The sequence below is a fragment of the Varanus komodoensis genome, unplaced genomic scaffold (assembly GCF_004798865.1).
Source record: "Varanus komodoensis strain SLA01 unplaced genomic scaffold, ASM479886v1 scaffold3, whole genome shotgun sequence".
Taxonomy (NCBI): domain Eukaryota; kingdom Metazoa; phylum Chordata; class Lepidosauria; order Squamata; family Varanidae; genus Varanus; species Varanus komodoensis.
Genome location: NW_025335761.1, coordinates 21,359,987 through 21,380,817, shown reverse-complemented (window position 1 = coordinate 21,380,817; position 20,831 = coordinate 21,359,987). Strand labels below are relative to the sequence as shown.

At 42.0% G+C, this 20,831-nt stretch overlaps 2 protein-coding genes across 3 annotated transcripts; both read left to right on the top strand.

The window, feature by feature from the left end:
* Positions 1-281: 281 nt before the first annotated feature.
* LOC123026674 (protein-L-isoaspartate(D-aspartate) O-methyltransferase-like) lies at positions 282-14,620 on the top strand. Of its 2 annotated transcripts, none has more exons than XM_044436570.1 (9): positions 282-417; positions 3,038-3,179; positions 4,049-4,153; positions 4,430-4,461; positions 6,449-6,553; positions 7,288-7,408; positions 8,666-8,751; positions 11,292-11,461; positions 14,150-14,620. In XM_044436570.1, the coding sequence occupies exons 2-9, from the start codon at positions 3,068-3,070 to the stop codon at positions 14,160-14,162; spliced, it is 744 nt and encodes a 247-aa protein (XP_044292505.1). In that variant the 5' UTR covers positions 282-417; positions 3,038-3,067; the 3' UTR covers positions 14,163-14,620. The 2 variants fall into 2 exon arrangements, with proteins under 2 accessions (XP_044292505.1, XP_044292506.1); XM_044436571.1 differs by having other exon boundaries at positions 311-524.
* Positions 14,621-15,668: 1,048 nt separating this feature from the next.
* Positions 15,669-20,546, top strand: RPUSD2 (RNA pseudouridine synthase domain containing 2). Its single transcript, XM_044437149.1, has 3 exons — positions 15,669-16,200; positions 17,443-17,739; positions 19,446-20,546. Exons 1-3 carry the CDS (start codon positions 15,676-15,678, stop codon positions 20,214-20,216), a joined length of 1,593 nt encoding a protein of 530 aa, XP_044293084.1. The 5' UTR covers positions 15,669-15,675; the 3' UTR covers positions 20,217-20,546.
* The last annotated feature ends 285 nt before the right edge of the window (positions 20,547-20,831 follow it).

Sequence of the window (20,831 nt, the reverse complement as noted above, 5' to 3'; positions counted from 1 at the left end):
AATAAAAACTCAATCCCAGTGGTATTCTAGAGAGTCATGAAAAAGCAGGCTTATTCGGTGAGGAAAAATTCAGCGGAAAAGGAGAGCGGGCGTAATTATTCCAAACTTTGTCTCAGCTTCGCTATTTTTTTTTTCTTATGGAGATAATTTCATCAACTTGTCTATTTCTAATCGGAGCCGGAAGTGCAACTGCCGTCTTTCTTAAGTTTATCTCTTTGGAAAACAAGAGACGGCTTCGTGTAGTTCAATGAGACATCTTAAAGCCGGGCGGAAGTTGTCTCTTTTTCGTATGACACCAAAACAGCGATTTCCCTCCCTGCCCTCTTACTGAAAGCACTAATAGGGAGCGGCGGCTGCGAGGGGAGGGGCAGAGCGCGCTAGCATGTGAGTCCAGAAGGACTGGGTGGAACTGCGCAGGTGAGTCCGCGCTCTCAGTCCTTGGTGGCGGGCGCCTTTTCCTGGCACGGTGCTTGGGAAGCGGGCAGTGGCGGTCCTGCGCTGAGTCACTTTCTTGGAGCTGGCGGGTGAGTTCGCACGACACGAATAAGCTACGCAGTGCTCCTGGCAGATGGTCTGGCTTATCGTGGGTTATCCTGCCCTTTCTCCCTTGGTCCACGGACATTGACAAAGCAAGGCTGCAAATACGTTGATTAGTTATTTTGCATTTCTTTAGACAGTTTGTCCTTTTATTGCTAGCAAATGAAAGCCAAAGTAAAACTGGTGGAGCAAGGCCTCAAGCACTTTGAGAAGAGAGGTTTATCAGGACCAGGCAAAGGTTTGCAGTTTTGCTAGGTGGAGGTGCACATTTCTGAAATAGCATCCAAAAATAATAATTTAAAAATGCACACATTAGTGGCATCTTAAATGGTAAACATAACAAGGTGGTGAAGCTGTACTGTCTGCCCATATGTGCTGCTTCTGCACTTTGGAGCACTGTCACTAGCTGCCACTGAGAGACATTGCAAAAAGAATGGAAGAAAAGGTAAAAAAATATATGGTGGGTCATAGCTGGAGTGGAACCGGTGAGCCAGTGATGCTTTAAAGTACCACTTGGACAAAAGTGGAACAGCCCGTTAGAGGCTTATTCACTGCTTCCTTGACCCACAATGAGATTGGCTTTCTGCATTCAGATACCATGAAAACCCATCATATGGTTATTTCCTAGAACAAACCAAGGTATTAGGGTAAAGGGTGCCCTGAAAACTGGTGATCTTGCAGGAAGCAATCCAGGTTGGCATGACACAACAACCCCCATGACAATTTGCCAATTTTGGGTTACTGTATGAGGTGGTGGTGGCTGTATTTGCCTTGGCAGTCACATCCCCCCCCCCCCCCCCCCCCAGTTTCACTAAGCACAAAGAGAAGAGTGGTCAGCCTGGCTAACAACACTCCTCCTACCATAGTTACACATATGGGTTGGAGGATGGAGGGGCAGAACCTCTGGCATGTGGGCCTAATGCAACCCACTGCCCTGGCCTGAGGATTCTGGGACTTAAAGTCCAACTCATCTGAGTGGTAACAGGCAGGGGAGGCTGATACAGTAGTAAAAGAACACCTCATTGCTGCTGCAAGGGGCTCCCAAGCGCAAAGTGGAACATGCTCCCCAGAGGGGTTTACCTGGTGCCAGTGCTTCTTTCCTTTCAGTGTCAGGTGAAAACCTTTTCATTCTCCCAGTATTTTAATTGTTAACCTGTGTTGTTTAGTGGTTTAATTTTAATATTGGATGCTGTGCAACAGTTATTCCAATTTTTATTTTATTGTATTAGTTTGTTGTAAACTGTCCTGAGATGTCTGTGAGGGGACGGTATAGAAAAGTTTTAAACAAACAAACAAACAAACAAAATAGCCTCAATTGATTCTGCCACCTCTCTCCCTGTGGCCCTATACCACAAGTACTCAGTATGCTGTTGAGGTAACTGACAGCAATGCCCCTTTCTTTGCAAATAAGTTGACAGAACTTTAATCACTGTACAGCATTCTGAGTGTCCATGAAAGAACGGTTTATAAAAACTTTAAATAATAAATAAATAAACTTGCTAGCATACCACCAGCATCCCAAATTATTAGCCCTCCCTGTATTTATTTTTGTATCGATTTATACTTGTCACCGTAATGACTTAATGTTTGTATATTTATTTACTTACTTACATAGCTTATATCCTACACTTCCCTATAGACTTTTGTTCCCAGGGTTGGCTAACAATGTAGTAAGAAACAAGTATGCAATAATAATAATAATGCAAAAGGAAAATACTAAAAGAGAGTTTACAAACCTCAAACTGAAACAGCAACAGTTCAGTCCAATAGTATATCTATGTTAAAAACAATTAATGTTAGCGATCTTTAAACCTAAGCAAATGGAAAATATGTAGGCCTGGTATCTATTTGACTCCAACAGGGATGCCAGCAGAGACTCCCTGGGAAGGATATTTCAAAGGCCAGGAGCCAAATATGAAAAAGCTGTCTTGGCAGCCACTCACACTTACTGCACTTCAGATGGCAGGAGTACCTGCTGAAAGGGTTAAGTTATAAATCACAGTCAATGAGAAGCCCAGCATGATACAGCAGTGCAGCATGAATTTGGGCTGTAAGCCAGTAGAGTTTCAAATGTTAAGCCTGTCTCTTTACGTTGGACTTGGAAATTTAATGGGAGACCTAGGTTTGATCATTTCAACACAGAGAAGACAAGAACTCTTGTCGCCTGTCAACAGACTTGCCACTGATCCATGTTGTCTTCACAAGCATCCATACATAAAATGTGTTGCTGTACATATATTCCCCCCCCCCCAAAAAAAACCATCCCTCGCTAACATCATGTGGCATGAATGGCATCTGATGTAAACTAGTCTATTTAGATTTTGTTAAGGAAAAATGTTCTTTCTGTGAACTCCTCCTCCTCCTCCTCTTTTTTGCATTTGTGCGTCTATTCTTAAACTTGGCTGATTCTGCTTGTGGGGCATTTGGTTTCTGTTGGGTGTTACATGATCTTGCCCTACAGAATCTTTTTCTCTTTGCCTCACCATGACTGGCTGGTCAGGCCTGGGAATCTCCTGTACATTTTTGTGTGATGAGCCATACTCTGCCTTTTGCTGCTTTGCTCATGGGACTATTGCTGACACGAACCATGGCTTGGACCTCAAGTGGGAAGACACATGCTGAACTGCTCAACAATCTTTACAGTAAGTGCAGACAGTAGCCTACACCCAGGCTCATTTTTAGCACAGCTATTGAACTATCTGGATATTGTGCATAATTAATCATATGCCTATCTTTAAAAAATCCTAAAATATACTAAATCAAATAATACAACCCTGTAATTCTAAATGAGTGGGAGTTATGTAGCAGATGATCTACCACGTTCAAATCCCTGCCGGCTTGTTGCACGGGGTGTGGGGGCAGAGATGGGGCTCCTTGAAAGGATGTATACTGGATTAGACCAAAGACAGTGCCGCATGCTGTGAACACAGTGGCTGGCCAGCTGCCTCTGGGAAGTCCACAAGCATGACGTGAGCTTGATAGCACCCTCCCGCTCATGTTCTGCAGCAACAGGTACTGACTCGGATGCTGGGAATAAGATGCAGCCCTCTTGATTCATAGCCAGTAGCACATCTTCCATGAATTTGTCTGATTTTCTGTTAAGGCTGTGCAAGTGGGCAAGCATTGTCATGTCTTCTAGTAACATATTGCACTGTTTAAGTAGGTGCTTCCTTTTGTCTGTCCTGAATCTCCATTGGATGATCCCAGGTTGTAATATTGTACAAAAGAGCTGAAATACTAGTACCTGGAGTCATCCAATGAAGTGGAATAATGGGAGATTTCAAATGCTGCATTAGTAAATTATTGTGCAGCTGGTGAAGGGCTGCTCCCTTGGGACAGGACTGATCCCTGCTTAGTTTCACCCAGACGGATGGACAGCAGTTTTTTCTTACTGACCAGCAGTGCAGCCACTGCTTGTTGGCAATTGGCCAGATGAGCAGGTGTCCATCTTAGGGTAGACATGAACTTGTCCAGTTGCAGTTGTCTTATTGTCTTCTTTCTCTTTCTTTAGAAAATGGTGTAATTAAGTCTCAACGTGTCTATGATGTGTTGTTGGCCACAGATAGAGCCCACTATATCAAGTATTTCCCCTATATGGACTCTCCTCAATCAATTGGTAAGAAATGTCATTGGTTGTTGCCACTTAATAGAGAAGTTACTGCACTGTGTGTAGCCTTACTGTCTTTAACCCCCAGATTGGTGCTTTGGCACTAAAGTAACTGAAATGGCTTGCAGATAGTAAGACAGACTCAAAGCAGGAGAGTTTAAGTCTTTGTTTTGTTGAGGTAGACTGAGAGAGTAGGACTTGTGATGTGAAAAATGTCAGTAGAAAATGCTAAAATCATTGTAGTTCTCAACATGCAAAACAAACTTATAAATGGATTTCTTTCAGGATACAAGGCTACAATCAGTGCACCTCACATGGTAAGGCATACTTACATTTTTACTTTTGACATCATCTTTTAAGCAGCATAGAAGGACAGTTACACCTTCATAATGCTCAGCAGAGAAAGTACAAAGGCCACAAATGGATAAATTTCCCTCACCCCAAGTCTCATACCATTGGTTCAACCAACCCATGACTGGCAGGTCTGCTTTTGCAACCTGAGAATCTTTGAACTGAAGATTCGAGAACACTGAAACTGGAGCTTTATATAAGCAAACCACATGCACTACCATAAGCATCTTCTCCCCTCCTTAGAAGCATCTCTGGAGATCACAGCAACTTTTGATACCATTGACAGTGGTATCTTTCTGGATGGGCTGGGAGTTGGAGGCACTGCTTTGCAGTGGTTCTGCTCCTACCTGGCTGGCTGATTGCAGATGGTGTTGCTGGGGGATAGCACCCAGGCCCCGTGGCAGTTACGTCATGGAGTGCTGCAGGGCTCCATCCTGCCTCCATGCTGTTCAACATCTACATGAAGCTGCTGGGAGAGGTCATCCAGAGGTTTGGGCTGAAGAATCATCAGTACACTGATGGCACTCAGCTCTACTTCTTCTACACATCTGATTGAGATGAGGTGGTATCAACTCTGAACTGGTATTTGAGTGGGAATAGACTAGATGAGGGATAATAAATTGAACCTTAATCCAGACAAGGCAGAGGTGCTATTGGTAGGTGGAGCTTCAGTCTGGGGGAGGATATTCAACCTGTCCTGGATGGAGTCATACTCCCCTAAAGGACGGAGCTTGGTGGTGCTCCTGGATCCCTGGAACAGCAGGTGGCATTTGTGGCCAGTAGCACCCTATATCAGATGCACCCCTATGTTTTGTGCTCTAGATGGACAGAAAATGGCAATGGTAATCCATGAACCGGTAGCCTCACATTTGAATTACTGTAATGTACTTTATGTGGGGCTGCTAACTGGGACAGGCCAGTTGAACATATAGCCCTGTTCCTTGTCAATTACACTGGTTAGCAATTGAAGTCTGGTTTTGCTTCAGGGTGCTCACGTTGACATATAAAGCCCCAAACAGCTTAGGTTCTGCATATCTAAAGGAACCCCTCCTCCCATATATACCTGCCCAGATCCTAAGATCATCTACATAGGTCCTTCTCCATGGAAGCAGGGATGGTGGCTACAAATGGAAGGGCCTTCTTGGCTGTGGCACCCCATTTATGGAACCAGCTCTCCAGGGAGGTATGCCTGGTGCTGACACTTTATACCTTTTGTTGCCATGTCAAAACCTTTTTTTATTTTCCTGTAATTTTAATTGCTGAACAGATGATGTGATTTTATATCAGTTTTTATTCAGATTGTTATTGAATGGGTGCAGTGGATCAATATTCTGTGCTGTATATTATTATTTTATTTCCTGTTAATTGTGGGTTTTATCTTTGAAATTATTGTGATTATCACAGATGTTGTTGTGGGGATAAGATGGAGGAGGAGAATGATGTAAGCTGCCTTGAGCTCTTTGTAGGAAAAAGGCAGGATATAAATCGGGAAAAAAAATGTTATTGTTGTTACTGTGTTTTATGTTGTAAATTGTGAGAGTGTTTCCTATAGAATGGTCTATAAAAAACTTTAAATAAATGAATAAATATCAAGGTGCCGCCGCTGCTGCTACCACAGTAACAATGTCCTGTCCATGTGAGTGGCCGAGGTCAACAAGAAACCTTGTCTGTGCCCATCACAAATTAAGAGCCCTGAAATTCAGGTGTGCAGGAGAAATTTCTTAGCTGAAATGTCTGCTGAAGCCGAGTTGAGAGAGAGAGACCTTTATTTGTACTCTGAGAGTAAGACCACATGAACTAGGGATTTTGTAAATTTAGCATGTAAACAAGGAGTTGAAATTGCTGGCTCTTGAGTAGATTTGCATATCTAAGCATGCAGTTTGGTGTCTTTGGGAAAGACATCACAAAGTTGGCTATATAGGAAGTGTAAGAGTTATTTCTTTGTTTTTATAGCATGCTCATGCCCTTGAGTTACTGAAGGAACAGCTAGTGGAAGGAGCAAAAGCATTGGATGTAGGATCAGGAAGTGGATACCTCACAGCTTGCTTTGCTAGGATGGTAAGCAGAATGCACTGTGGATTTCTGTGCGGACTTTTGGGGAGGAGAAATAGTTGGGGGGTGGGTTGCCAAACGGATTCTCTTGTGAAGCTTTTCTGTTCAGAACATACATTCCTTAAACACGATCAGCTATCCAGAGATGCAAGGAATGGACGGCATACAAATTTTAAGAAAGTGAAGCGAACAATCAGGTATACTTGGCACTATTTCAGCTGAAATAGGTATTTGGCTACTGTACAATACTAAATTCAGTAAAGGAAAAGGGATTCACTGAGGGATATTTCAATTTTAACAAAGACCTTTAAACGATGAACTCAAGAAATCCTTCTCTAGAAAATTCTGAAACTGCCACCCATCTGGCATTGCAAAAAGGCACTCTGGGGCCACAAATCCTGGAAGTACGTCCCATTGAATGTGGGGAGACTTACTTCCGAGTAGGCATTCATAGGGATTGTACTGTAGTCTTTTATTGGAAGAGGCCAGTTAGCATATTCCATGATTATGAAGAATGCATGATGGGTTCAGTTGTAGAGAGACTAGCCAATGGGTATTCATTTTCGAGTAACTATGTTACTAGGTGTATCCTTCAGGCATTCTAAAGCAGGCTATAGGGGTAACTAAATGGAATTAGGCATTGGACAAGACTCCTCCTAAGGGAAACCCGCTGTCCTCTTTATAAAATAATGCATTTCTAGCAGTAACACTGCCTGAAATTCATGTGGATGTTCCTACAGGTAGGTCCCACAGGGAAGGCAGTCGGCATTGAACACATTGAAGAGCTAGTTCACGAATCCATCAGAAACGTCAAAGAAGACGATCCAACTTTGTTGAGCTCTGGCCAAGTAAAACTTTTAGGTGAGTTCTCCAGTCTGAAATCTTTAAGCAGATTTCTGTACTGGTAAGCTGGCAGTCCTTCTCATTTGTGAAAACTTCTTTTCCTTGGCTGGGATGGAGCTGATCTAGCACAAACACTAAGATAGGTTGTCTAAAGATACAACAGCAAATTATTCTTAAGTATTGCCCCGTTAAGGATTCACTCAAACTTAATCACCAAATTATTTTTATGATAAACTGAACCAACACTGTTTACCATGGAGAACGCCGCTGCCCATTTGTGCTTTCTCCCATACCTGGAGATCATCTGTGGGGGCTTCCTCATATTACCTTCTTTACTGGAGGATAGACTGAAGAAAAGAAACAGTGCCTTTTATGTTATACCTAATTTCCACTGTTAAATAGCTCAACTCTGGAGATGCTTGCTTGGTGAATACACTGGCTGCCCCAAACTGGAGCAGCACAACAGTGCCTATTTCAGTCCCAGCATCACTCTTCATTGCTCCAAATCTTTGCATGTACACTGAAATGGAAGAACATGAACATACACACAGGGAAGGCTAAAATGAGTTCAGTCTACTGACCCAGTTCAGATTATTGCAGCTCAGTTTGATAAAATGAGACATGAAAAGTATTTTGCCCAAAAGTGTAATCCTTTTCTTTGTGTGGGCTGCCCTGAAACTTGAAATCAGCCATTTTTATCCAAACCAAAAAATTAAGCTAACCAGCTTCAGAATGTCAAGATAGCAAAACAACCTGTGACTTAATATCCTGGATTGTTCCAAAGTTCTGGTAGCCATAGTTCTCTGGTCTTGATGGAAAAGGAAAATAATAAATTTCATTTCTTTACTGTCCAACAGCCAAAGCTTACAGATACAAGGGTGGGCAGCTTTTTTCCTTCTGAGGACCACACTTCCTCATGGTCAAGAGTGGCACATGGGCAGTAGTAAGCTGACCTGCAGATAGCAGTGGGCAGAGCCAGAGGCAAAAGTGGACGGGTCATCCATTTTCTCCTCCTGCCACCGCCTTCTCTGTTTTCCATTTCCTTCCCATGCAGCAGTCTACCAGAGACGGGCATCTCACGTTTGCCAGAAAACTGGTTTCTTCACGTTAGGCTTCTTACTGTGGCTTCTATACCCCGTTTCAGGATCCCCAGTGCTAACATGACCTGCATACAAGTCTCACCTACGTGTAGGTTTCAAGTGAAAGGGGCAGAGGAGATCTATTTAGGGGAAGCTGCCGCCTTCACCACCTTCACTTCACTTTCTGTTTCTACAGTTGGAGATGGCAGGAAGGGATACCCTGAAGAAGCCCCTTATGATGCCATCCATGTTGGAGCAGCTGCACCCACAGTACCAGAGGCGGTAAGAAAGAAACATGCCCATCTGTCTTGCCTCTTGATTCTGACTGGATTCGGGATGGCTTACACAAATAAAATTCCAATACATAACAGTATAACATAAATAAATTAACGACCCACTCTGGCTGCAATTAAAATATGGTAATAAAATTCAATATTAAAACTTGTTAAAATATTGATTAAATAAAAAGGTCTTAACCTGGCGCCGAAGAACATATAATGCTGGCGCCAGGCAGACCTCTCTGGGGAGCACATTCCATAGACGGGGTGCCGCCGCAGAGAAGGCCCTCCTCCGGGTACTCTGTCTCCTAACATCTTTCACAGAGGGTTCCTGGAGGAGGGCTTCTGCTGCCGATCTCAGGGGGCAGGAGGGCAAATAGGGAAGAAGCGTTCCTTTAGGTATCCTGGTCCCAAGCCATTTAGGGCTTTATAGGTAATAACCAGCACCTTGAATTGAGCCTGGATTTCGATGAGAAGCCAACGGAGCTGATAGAGGACTGGGGTTATATGAGAATAACACCCAGTCCCCGACATTTATCACATTGTTAAGCTTAGAAAGCAGCTATGAAAAATATTTGATATTACCTTCTGATCTTTATCATAAGAGCAAAAATAGAATCAAAAAGGGAGAAACTTCTGTGGCCTTTTATTGGTGAACTGACTCCCGCATTCTGTCATGCAACTCCTGCAAACAATATTTCTCTCTTGCCAAATTTCATAGACATCGTCAGCAAGCAAAATATGTAGGAGAAATTGGGTTAGGGTCTTCCAACTCTCTTAAATGCCATATTTTATTCCTTGAGTGTCCTACAGAATTGGATACCTATGGTGACCTTTCTTGCAAGAATAATTTCACATTTTCCGAAGGAATAGAGCTAGATCTGCTCAAGCTTTGGGTCAAGCATTGGAATCAGTTTGACTGAAGTTAGTTGGGATTAATTTAAGACCTCTAAATTTCCGTGTGTCTTCATGAACTATGATTAAAACTAAATCCAATCCATTGTTTTAGTTTGCCTTTGTATTTGATTTTTTTTAAAGACAGGATTCCTTTATTTGCATTAGCCACATACCTTTGCATAGATATTACAAAATATAAAATCAGAACATTAAGATCATAAAGATAATACATGTATACGTACACACTATATATATCTATATATCTATGTATATCTATATATACATACACACTAACACACCAATGTCAAAATTTGAATGAGTCTGTAAAAATCACAATTATAAAATCATATTTGACCTGATTTTAGTTGCTGCTGCTAAAAATTTACCGGAGTGTTTAAAATTTAGCTGACTGTTTAAAACTAACCCTAAAATTTTGCTGACCTGGCACCTGTTTATCCTGGTCTGCAAGAAGAAAAGATACGTAGAAGTCAGAACTGCCTGGTTTCTTAACCATTGAGGGATAAATAAACCCTTTATGTGCATCTGAATAGAAAGAGCAAAACACCAGTACATGGGCAAGTGTTTCAACACTATCACCACATGGGCATATGTGATTTTGTAATGGAAGTCCTATGATATGACTCTCAAGTAACATTGAAGGCATGACATTAAGACACATGTAAAGCCCCTTCTATATTCTGGAACAGTTAGCACTTGCAAATACCATCCCGTTGTTTTTGGACAGCTTGTTAAAATGCACTCATACCAAGGACAGACCAAGGATTTTTCAGTGGCAAACAAATTGTTTTGATGTTCAATATTGTGCATGTGCTGCTTTAATGAATGTCTCACCTTGCCTTAACCAATGGTCAGTAATAGATCAGGTGACAGTACATCTTTTGGACTTAATATCTTTCACCCACTTATTCTCATGAGAGTTCTCCATAGCAAAGGAAAGCAGATTGGAAGGAGCTAAATTCAGCTGTAGCCAAAAATCAAATGTCCTGAGCCAGACCTGTGTAGATACTGAAGGAAGACCACTTTCAGAGAAGCATTTGGAACACAACCTGGTACAGCAAATATTGCCTAAGAAACTTAGACTGTGCAATTTCTATTGATTTTAAATTTGTATTAACCCAGAGTAGAATCCTGTATAGCATCTGAGCTAATGGCTTGTCTCTATACACTTCTAGCACTGCTAGTATAAAATTATGTCCTTTGATGTGGAAAAATTGTCTCAAGATTCTTATGGTATGTGAAGCCTTTTGTACAGCATATTCTTGTTGAGCAGTCCATGTTCCTGATGCCTGAAAAATCATGCCAAGATATTTAAAGACTTTGACCTGTTCAATTGGTTGCTCATCCAAGGACCATTTACAGTCTAAAGCATCCTGAAAATACCATTACTTTGGTGCTGCTGTAATTTACCTCAAGATCTTCCTTCTGGCAATAGTTTGAAGGTGCCTTTAGTTGTCTTCTCACATCCACTTTAGTTTGAGATAGCGATACAGCATCTTCTGCATATAGTAGCACTGAGATGGATTTGGGGGCTAGGTTGTGGGCATGAAATACTGGAGATGTCAAATGCTCGACAATATCATTCACATATAAATTGAATTCTTGCTTTTTCCCTTTTGGTCTCACCAGTTGCTGAATGAGCTGAAACCAGGAGGACGACTAATTCTGCCAGTTGGGCCAGAAGGTGGAAACCAGGTTATGATGCAATATGACAAGACAAAAGAAGGGCAGATTGTGGAAAAGCAGCTGATGGGGGTGATATATGTTCCTCTGACAGACAAGGAGAAACAGTGGCCTCGGTAAAACATTAATATGCTCCTACCTTTCTACACTAATGAAAAACATCCTGTCCCAACTTTGTTGTGGGTGTTGCTGTAATGAAACAGTTATTGAAAAGTATAACTGTCTTTCTTGAAGATAATGTCTTGAGAATCCCAGAAAACAAAGAGGAGTACTTCATAAGGCTATATTAACCATATCTTGCCTTCTTACAATTTAGCCAAAATCGCAAGTCTGCCAAAAAGGTTGCATCTTGTTGGTGTATCATATGTGTGTGTTCATTTAATGCTGTGATCCCATGCACATTTGCAAGTGTGCCTTATTAAACACAGTGGGACTTAGTTTCCAGTGAGCATGCATGAGGTTAGACTGCATACATTCTGCTCTGAATCTCTCCTTCCTGAGGCTGTAAATGACAAGCTTTCAAAAGTATTATTATACTTTTAAAAGGTAACTAAGAACTAAGAATGATTTAGTTCGGATGCTCAGTTCCTGGATTACTAAACTATAATTCACTTGTCAGGAATGAGCTACAAGAATACATGTTTCCCCCTTGCTCCTCCCCTGACTTATTTGCTGCTTATGTCCTGTTTTAGTTAAACCAAGGTTGGCAGTTACGTTCATCATTTAATGTTTAATGAGAACCCATAGCTTGTTCTAGGGTTGTTTAACCCACAAAGGTTCTCATTATCCCTTGGCTGAACCTGACAGGGAGATTTTATTCTGGGTAGTTGAAAAGAGTTACAAAACTGCTTAGCAAGAGTGGCAAATGCTCCTGCCACTTGCTTCCACAATCTCATTAGGGACTGCCTGTTCTGTCCAAATGGCACTTTGGTAGGACTCTCACTTTTCCTCCATTTGTAACATTTTTATTTCTGTTTATTTCATTTATTTATTTTACTTGTATTATTTGTTTGTTGCATTTTGGGGAATAATGGATGTTGCGGAATTTCTGAACTTGCACTGTTGGTCCTTTGTAGGTATGCAAGTATGCACTTATAGCAATGCAGCAGAAGATAGGACTGCATACAGGCTAATTTGCACACCATTGCCAGAGTCTAAGTGCTTAGCTGTCAGTGAAAAAGCACAACGTAAAGGGCAATAAACAGAAACAGAAAATTCATCAAAAGAGGTTGGGGACTAATTATCACCCTCCCGGTAATGTAACACTATTGATTTTAAATGCTGAACTGACAATTCTCAGTGGCCTCCACCTTTTCAGTGCTTCCTCCAATATGCAGCTACTCTAGAAAGAGGGGATATTAACCCCCCCAAAACGCTTTTGGAGCAGTTGCTGCAAGTGAGCAAATTTCTTTATCCATTTACTTTCATTAAATCTATAGGTATTTCTGTATTGTTTTAATTTTCTGCTTTGAAAAGGAGCTGCATAAAGCAAGGGCAAGGGAACTGGTTACTGTTTCCTCTTCTGGAGTAGCTGGAAATCCAGAAGTATTGAAAAGTTGGAGAGCACTAAAAATTGTAAATTCAACTATTAAATTAATTTAGTACATTGGTATTTATTACTTATTTATTACTTATTTCATTTATATGCTGCACCTCTTAGCCCAAGGATTTCTGGGTGACTTACATAGACAACAGTAAAACACTCATTAAACAATTCAATTTAAGCAATAAAATAGTAGCACAATAAAAATATATAACACAGTTAAATAGGATAACAATAAAATTAAACAGTCAATTGATAATAAAAACCATTTAAAACAATCATTTTAAATATTGTCTAGCAAGTAAACTCTCAGCAGCAGCAGCAAGCCATTATAAAAACCAGTTCGCTCACCAAAATGATTACAAAATAGAAATGTCTTCAATTGATGTCTGAAGGAAAAGTGTGAGGGCGCCTGGTGGATTTCTTTTTGAAGTAAATTCCGGTAGTGGGGAGCTACTAGAGAGAAGACCCTTCTCCTGGCCATCTCCCCATTCATTTCATTGTGGGGAGGAACCTGGAGAAGGGCCTCTGATGAAGACCTTACAGAGCAGGCAGGAACATGTGGAGAGAGGTGTTCCCTCAGATATCCTGGCCCCAAGCCTTTCAGGGCTTTGTATGTTTACATCAGCACAAAGGTAAGTTTGTGATATTGCTGCTATCCCATTTTGGTGCAATTATTTTCCTTGCTTTTTACTAGTGTTTTTCAGTTGACAACTAGGAAAATCACAGCTGGCAGTGGTGCACAAATTAGATCATATGCAGTCACGCCTGGCCCTCACTTTGACAGCTGAAACAGACATGTATATTGACCAGGCAAGAACTACACATTCTGAATAAGTGTACACTTGTGCACCTGCAAATAATCTACTAAATAAATAAATGTGTCATTTTCAGGGGCCAAAAAAGAAAGACCCCAGTTGTTTACTCTTGAGACTTTAAAAAGGGCAGCAAAAAGGGTGGTGAACAGAGCAGGGAGGGTGTGTCAGCTGTGGAAGACCCTGGGATACTGGCTGGACAACCAAAGGGACAGGGGAAGGGAAAGGTGAGGATGAAGAATCTTCAGTGAGCTTGATTGTTTGCTGGGTGGATGATAGGTTCAGGAAACCAACCCTCTGATGCTTATTCACAGGGTAGCTTGGTGTGATGTGTGAATTTACCTGTTATCTTTGGGAATATTTTTCATCTCTCTAGCTGTAGGTAAACACTGGATTTAGGAGAAGATTATTTTCATGGTTAGTAATGGTCAATTCTTTCTCTCTAGGGGTGAACTTTAAAAAGACTTAAATCACTTGTAAAGGATCTTTGGAAAACCTGTGAACTACGTTTGGAAGGAATAGGTATTCATATGGCATATATGCAAACACATGTATAAGTGGACCTTTTTGATACTGCCTCAAATACAAGTTTGGGAGAATTTTTTCCACTAGCCCAACAATTTATGCAGTACCTCTAGCCCTAAGAACTCTTGCAGTTGAGGGGAAAAGCAGCACAATGAGTTCAAAAGACAACAGCTAGTATCAGTCTAACTGTCTTATTTCATAGATGTGTATGCACAGGGTTTTACTTGTAAGGAGGAAGAAATTTAGCAATGCATCTGTGCGCTTTCTGTGATAAAGCCTATTTGGTTATCTGAAAATTGGAAAATACTTTCCATGTAGTCTGCTTCTACTGAAAATATACCAGAAATCAATTGCATTTGTTAGAACGTAATAAAATAATGGATTTTGCTTTCCTTCTTTGCATTTATTGTTACATTCATAAGGCAGATTTTCTTTGCCAGATTAGACTGGGGTTTATCTACTGCAGCATCTGCCCTTATCAACAGTCCCCCCACCTGCCTCAAGGTGAACACAAATAGGTCATGATCCTGATAGCCCTCTTCCTTTTGCCTTAGACATTAGTAGTGATAGTATCTAGACATGGTGGCTTCATTCATCTGTTTTGACCAAAGTGAGAATATTGATACACACACTCAGTAAACAGGTGTGTGCCTGCACTTTGCTGCTTGTTAATTCAGGACAACCAAAGGCAGTTCCGCACCTTGTGCTGTGCCAAAACTTTAAAGAACTCAGTGTGTCAGGCACCTACTCTAAGCTTATTGTGACGGAATTCTCCCCGAGAGATTTAAAAAGTTCTGAAGGAATTGCTGATATGTAAGGCATACCTTAGGACAGGAGTGGGGAGAAAACGATCAGGTTGTATTGGTAGATCTCTGGGTAATTTGCAGTAGATCTGTTTATGGCAGTTGCATCTGACAGCAACAAGAATGTTGCATCACCCCTCCTCAATTAACTTACTGAAAAAAGAAAGGCTGGGGTGGAAGAGAATCAGGAGTGGATTTGCGAACAGACTGCAAACTCAAGTCCCGAGCCCCATCCTCGGAGGTGCCCATTCTGTAATTTTGGGTGTATTTTTGCCAAGCGCCATTAATTTGCCCTTGACTCCAGTAGATAGATCTTGAGATCTAGCAAACTCCCCCTAAAAAATAGCAAAAGAGCACATGTGGAATGGGTTAGAAGCTGGGTTTTTCATTGCATATTTAATTTGTTCCAGTTTTGTTTCGAGTCTTGGGCTTACTATGGTTGGCCGCCATGAGCAATATTTATTTTCAGGAGGGAATAGGAAGGAAACCAAAGGGCCTGGTTCGTGCCTCCCGAGCGCCGGGCGAGGAGGGAGGCAGGTCTTCCTGTCGCCCCGCCTGCTCGTCACGGAGGCCGAGCGCGCGATTGGCAAGCTGCGCACCGTCGCGGAGGCTGTCGACGCGGCGTGGGTGGAAGTCGGCGGGCCATGCGGCGCTTCTTGCACCCGCCCGGGCAGCTTTGGCGAGTGTCGCGCTTGGGTGAGGCGGGAGCCTGGCGGTGTGGCTCGCTGGCCGCTGCAGCCTCTTGCCTGGGAGGCAAAAGCATGGAGGAGGCTCCGGTCCCAGAGCTCGGCGAGCGCGGGAGCTCCCTTCCGCCGGCCAAGAAGCCGCGGCTGCTGCTGGAGGCGAAGCGCGAGAAGCGGGCCGGGCTGCCCGAGGAGGGCAAGGGGCGCTACGTGCCGCCTCCGAAGAAGCGGAATCCGGGCGTCAGCTTCAACGAGGTTCACTTCGCTGAGACCAGCTACTACTTCGAGGGCGGCCTTCGCAAGGTGCGGCCTTACTACTTCGACTTCCAGAACTACTGCAAGGGCCGCTGGGTGGGCAAGAGCCTCCTGCACGTCTTTGACACCGAGTTCCGCGCCCAGCCTCTCGAGTACTACCAAGCCGCGGCCAAAGCTGGCCGCCTGCGGCTCAACGAGCAGCCCGTGCGGGACCTTAACGTCATCCTCAAGGTGAGGAGAGGGAAGACTAAGGAGGTTTGCTACACCGACCATCCCCAGCCTGATGCCCTACGGATGGATTGGACTACAACTCCTAGCGTTTCCAGCAGTGCTGAGCTGGTGCAGTGTAGTAGTTAAGAGTGTTGGATCTGGACGCTAGCTTCCACTTGGCCACACACCTCACTAGGAGACTTTTTCGCCAGCCGTTATCATTCATCCTCACCTACCTCTCAAGGTTGTTGTGGGGATAAAAAAGAGAAGAGGAGGAGAATTGTGTGAGCCACCTTGAGTTCATTGAAGAAAAAAAGGTGGGATGTAAATACTGTGCAATATACATAAGAAATAAGTCTCATCCAAAGGTCTTCAGGCTGGGAAAGGCAGAAGGGAAATGCTGAAAGCTTATTGGGCTCTCTGCCACTTAAGACTGTGCCCGTTGTATCTTGAATGTACCCAGAACAGCCTATTGATGTGCAGCGTTGGCATAGAGGGGTGACACGGGTCGTGGGGAGGGAATGGTAGCATGGCTGGACAAGGAGAAAAGAAAAAGGCGGGAGATCCAGGTAGAACTGTCTTATTGTCTGGGCAGATTCTTTTCTAGTTTTAACAGCAAGTACTTTAAACAACATTCAGAAATGGACATAACGTTTCCATAATAGAAATAGCAGCTGTCCATAGAGATCAATGAAAAAATAAAAATATGTAATTGGGATAGGGCATGTGTCAGGCCCACCCCCCCTAGAAAAATCCCTTCAAAATGGTTAGAGAACTGCAAAATGGATAAAGAATCAAGAGCAGTTGGAACCTTGAACAGAAGCACTCTACACTGCAGCATTTTGTTCCGGAGTCCCCTGTCTATTACACAAATACCAAAGGACATCATTGCTTTAGGACACAATACTGCAGTTGTTTTAAATTCTAAAAGTCTAGGTGGCTTTTAATTTCATGTCACTTTGAATGTTTCTGTTATGTTTTAGAACTAAGTATCTTACTTCAGAGGTAAAGATATGAATTGCAAGCCCTTTCTTGACCATAAGCAATCATAGAAATTTGATATCTAAACACCTTTACCTGGTGGATAATAACACATTTGTAGATACTACACCAAAATCTTCCCAGTGTGTTACTAGCTTCCTAACCTGAATATTAAATGCCTCTTTTTTTATTATTAGTAGAGATCTTGTCATAATTCTTTGTAAACAGGCTACTTGAGAATTCTCTGCTCCTACTAATGTATCATAATTGCTTTGCTTGCAGAATAATGACTTTCTGAGGAACACAGTACACCGCCATGAACCGCCTGTCACAGCACAGACTATTGAGTTTCTAGAAGAAAATGATGAGGTTGTGGTTGTAAACAAACCTTCATCTTTACCAGTCCATCCATGTGGCAGATTCAGGCATAATACCGTCATCTTTATTTTGGGTAAAGAGCATAACCTGAAGGAGTTGCACACCGTCCATCGGCTCGATAGGTTGACATCAGGTGTCCTCATGTTTGCCAAGTCAGCTGAGGCATCCAAGAGGATTGATGAGCAAGTGCGACAGCGGCAGGTAAGATCAGAGAATTTTTGTTGTTGCTTGCATTGATAATGTACCCTTCTCCCAAGAAGCTCAGAGTGGCTTGGGAGGCTAACCCTAGGCTAACCCTAACATTAGAAAGGGTTATTCCCCCTTTCTGTATCTTTACAGCTGTCCCATGCTAGACACAGAGGTAGACAGAGAGGTAGGTCAGTTCACCCAAGTGATTTCCTGGTTCAAAGAGATGTTCAAACAGGTCTCCCCAGTCCAGTTGAGATCTATATCTCAATTTTCTTTTACTTATTTTTTCTTGTTCTACAAATTGAAAATATGGATGCAATAAAATTATTATTAAGTCACTCAGTCTTTTCAGGTCTTGTTTCAGACTCTTTGCAGACTGCATGCAATACCTTTTGTGAGTAAACAGCTGCTTGTAGGCTCAGAAATTTGCATAACTGAATTCTTGCATATTATAGGAATAGACAGCCTGGTGCCCTCCAGATCTTTTGGACTACAACTCCCATAAGCCCTGGCCAAGCAATGGTCAAGGATTCTGGTCACTGCTGTTGAAAATATCTGGGGAGCACTATATTGTTCACCCTTGATATATTACAACTTTCTACACTAAGCAAAAATTATATTTGTTGATTTCTTTATCAACCTTTTTGCATGTTATATAATCAGTACTTCATGTTTTCTTTTCTGTAAACATGAATATGAAAAATCTTAAGCTTTTTATTAAATGCAAAGTATTTTTTCAAACTCTTGAGCACTGCAAGGAAAGAGCTGTTTGCATGTGGCTTGGAACCAGAGAACAGACAATACTGATCATCCTCAAATTTAAAAAAGGCCTTTCTCAGCTTGCTTTTGATGAACTTTCAGCTCCTCTACTTGCTGGGTAGACTACAGACTTCAAAACTGAGGTTCTCAGAAAATTCCTTTATGCAAAAATATTATGTATTAACCTTTGAAATGTATAGGCTCCAGAGGTTGAAAAGAGAAACAATTGTTTATTGGGATCTTAAATTTAATGTGCCTTCAGATCCTACCCTGTGTACATGTCTCAGCAAAGTTGCTACATCTTTTCAGGTATAGAAGCTCTGTCTACACTCCCTAGACTTCCATGATGGAAGGAAGTTATAAATGAAATAAAAAGCTATAAAAGGAGCTATAATTGGAATACACAACCCTGCCCCAGCTTGGTGCCCTCTGAATACATTGGACTACAGTTCCTGTCTCTCCCATTCATTGGCATCCAGCACATATAGGGGGTACCAGACTGAAGAAGTTCTGCTAAACTCTGGAGAGAGATGTGTTCTTACCTGTTGACCAAATTAGTATTGACCTCTGTGAAATCTTCTTGACATCTGAGGAACTTCAGGAACCAGTTATGAGTGTTGATCTCTGTTCTTCATGTTCTAAAGTTTTTTCTAGTCTTGGTACAGATTTTCAAACAATGCAAGGATAGAGTAGCATGAGGAAGATAAGCAGGCTGTGCTGAAAAATCAGCCTTCTCCATCTTGATGCTCTGTAGATGCATTGGATTATGAGTTCCATGATTCCCAAAATGATGGTTGTTATAGTCCAATATATCCGGAGGGCTGTAGGTTGGTGAAAGATGGGTTGTTGTTGTTGTTGTTAGCAATAGTGGGTAACTTCCTGTCGTTCTGACACACTTATCTCTTTTGCTTTCTAGAACTGATGTTGATTTTTATTTTTCTTCTCCCTTTCCCCAATAGCTGGAGAAGGAATATGTATGCCGTGTTGTTGGAGAATTTCCTGAAAATGAGGTGATCTGTGAAGAGCCCATCATGGTTGTATCTTACAAAGTGGGTGTCTGTCGAGTGGACCCTAAGGGTAAAGTGTGTAAAACAGTCTTCCAGAGGCTCAGTTACAATGGCAAGACTAGTGTGGTAAAGTGTTACCCTTATACAGGACGAACCCATCAGATCCGTGTTCATCTACAATTTTTGGGACACCCAATTGTGAATGATCCTATCTATAACACCGATGCCTGGGGTCCTGAGAAGGGCAAAGGTGGAAATCTCAATAAAACTGATGAGGAGCTGCTTCGGGCATTGCTGGAGGAACACCTTTCGAAACAAAGTCTGAGTATCTTGGACATTGCTGAGGAAGACCTGAAACCTATCACAGAAGATAATGTGCAGGAGAGTCCAGGGAATTGTGTTAAGCCCAGACAGGCCACTCTTGTAAATGTCAATTCTGGCAGTACTGAAGCATTGAAGGATGTGTCTGAGAGTGAAACATCCGTGTGTTCTCAGGACTTGGTCCCCCAAGTCCAGATGTGCAGGACAGAGAGTGGTGAAATGTGTTCAGCTGAGCAGCCAGATGATAAGGATCCTCTGTGTGCAGAATGCAAAGTAGTGAGGCCAGACCCATCACCCAAAGATCTGGTGATGTATCTCCATGCTTTACGCTACAAGGGAGCAGAGTTTGAATACTGCTCCCAGATGCCTGACTGGGCACAAGACGATTGGGAAGAAACCTGAGATTTTCAAAATGTTTTGTAAAAAGAAGTGTATAGTGTATATTTGAGAGAAAACGTTTTCCCATCACTGTTCTTTTTATCATCAAGTGTAACTGAGGAAAGCAGACCTTTGAATTAGTATGAAAAAGCCATTAAAAACTAAATGCCTTGTTAGGTAGCTTTTACATATGTTTTACATATTTAGGATCTTTTTATTGCCAACAATAAGCTTTGAAGATGCAAAAAAAGAGCTTCTTATCAGACAATACTGCTCTTAATTTGAATTATTATTTCTAAAGTACTTAAAATGTAATGTGCTGTACAGAGATTAAAAAACTTATCCCTCCTTGAAGATTGGATTGCAACAGATTGTAAATAGTAAATGTGGATGATTTGCTCTACATCTGTAGTTGGCAATTGGTGTATTAGCTTTTCATTAACATTAACATTTCTTAGCTATACAAGAATGTTAAGATCTCTGAAATTTCTGATTTTACTTTGGCACTTTGCTATTTTTATAGCTATTTATTTCTGTCCTCCATTGATACCTTGAATTCTTCTCAGTCCCATTTACAAATTAATAGTACATTCACTCCCTCTAGTAATATTTGTATAGTGGCCTTCATATCCACATTGC

Excerpts from the sequence above, each read along its gene's own strand:
- LOC123026674 (XM_044436570.1), top strand. The coding sequence starts at position 3,068 with ATGAGCCATACTCTGCCTTTTGCTGCTTTGCTCATGGGACTATTGCTG. Across the intron at positions 4,154-4,429 it reads GGACTCTCCTCAATCAATTG|GATACAAGGCTACAATCAGT; the intron begins GTAAGAAATGTC and ends GATTTCTTTCAG. Across the intron at positions 7,409-8,665 it reads TGGCCAAGTAAAACTTTTAG|TTGGAGATGGCAGGAAGGGA; the intron begins GTGAGTTCTCCA and ends CTGTTTCTACAG.
- RPUSD2 (XM_044437149.1), top strand. The coding sequence starts at position 15,676 with ATGCGGCGCTTCTTGCACCCGCCCGGGCAGCTTTGGCGAGTGTCGCGC. Across the intron at positions 16,201-17,442 it reads ACCTTAACGTCATCCTCAAG|AATAATGACTTTCTGAGGAA; the intron begins GTGAGGAGAGGG and ends CTTTGCTTGCAG. Across the intron at positions 17,740-19,445 it reads AGCAAGTGCGACAGCGGCAG|CTGGAGAAGGAATATGTATG; the intron begins GTAAGATCAGAG and ends TTTCCCCAATAG.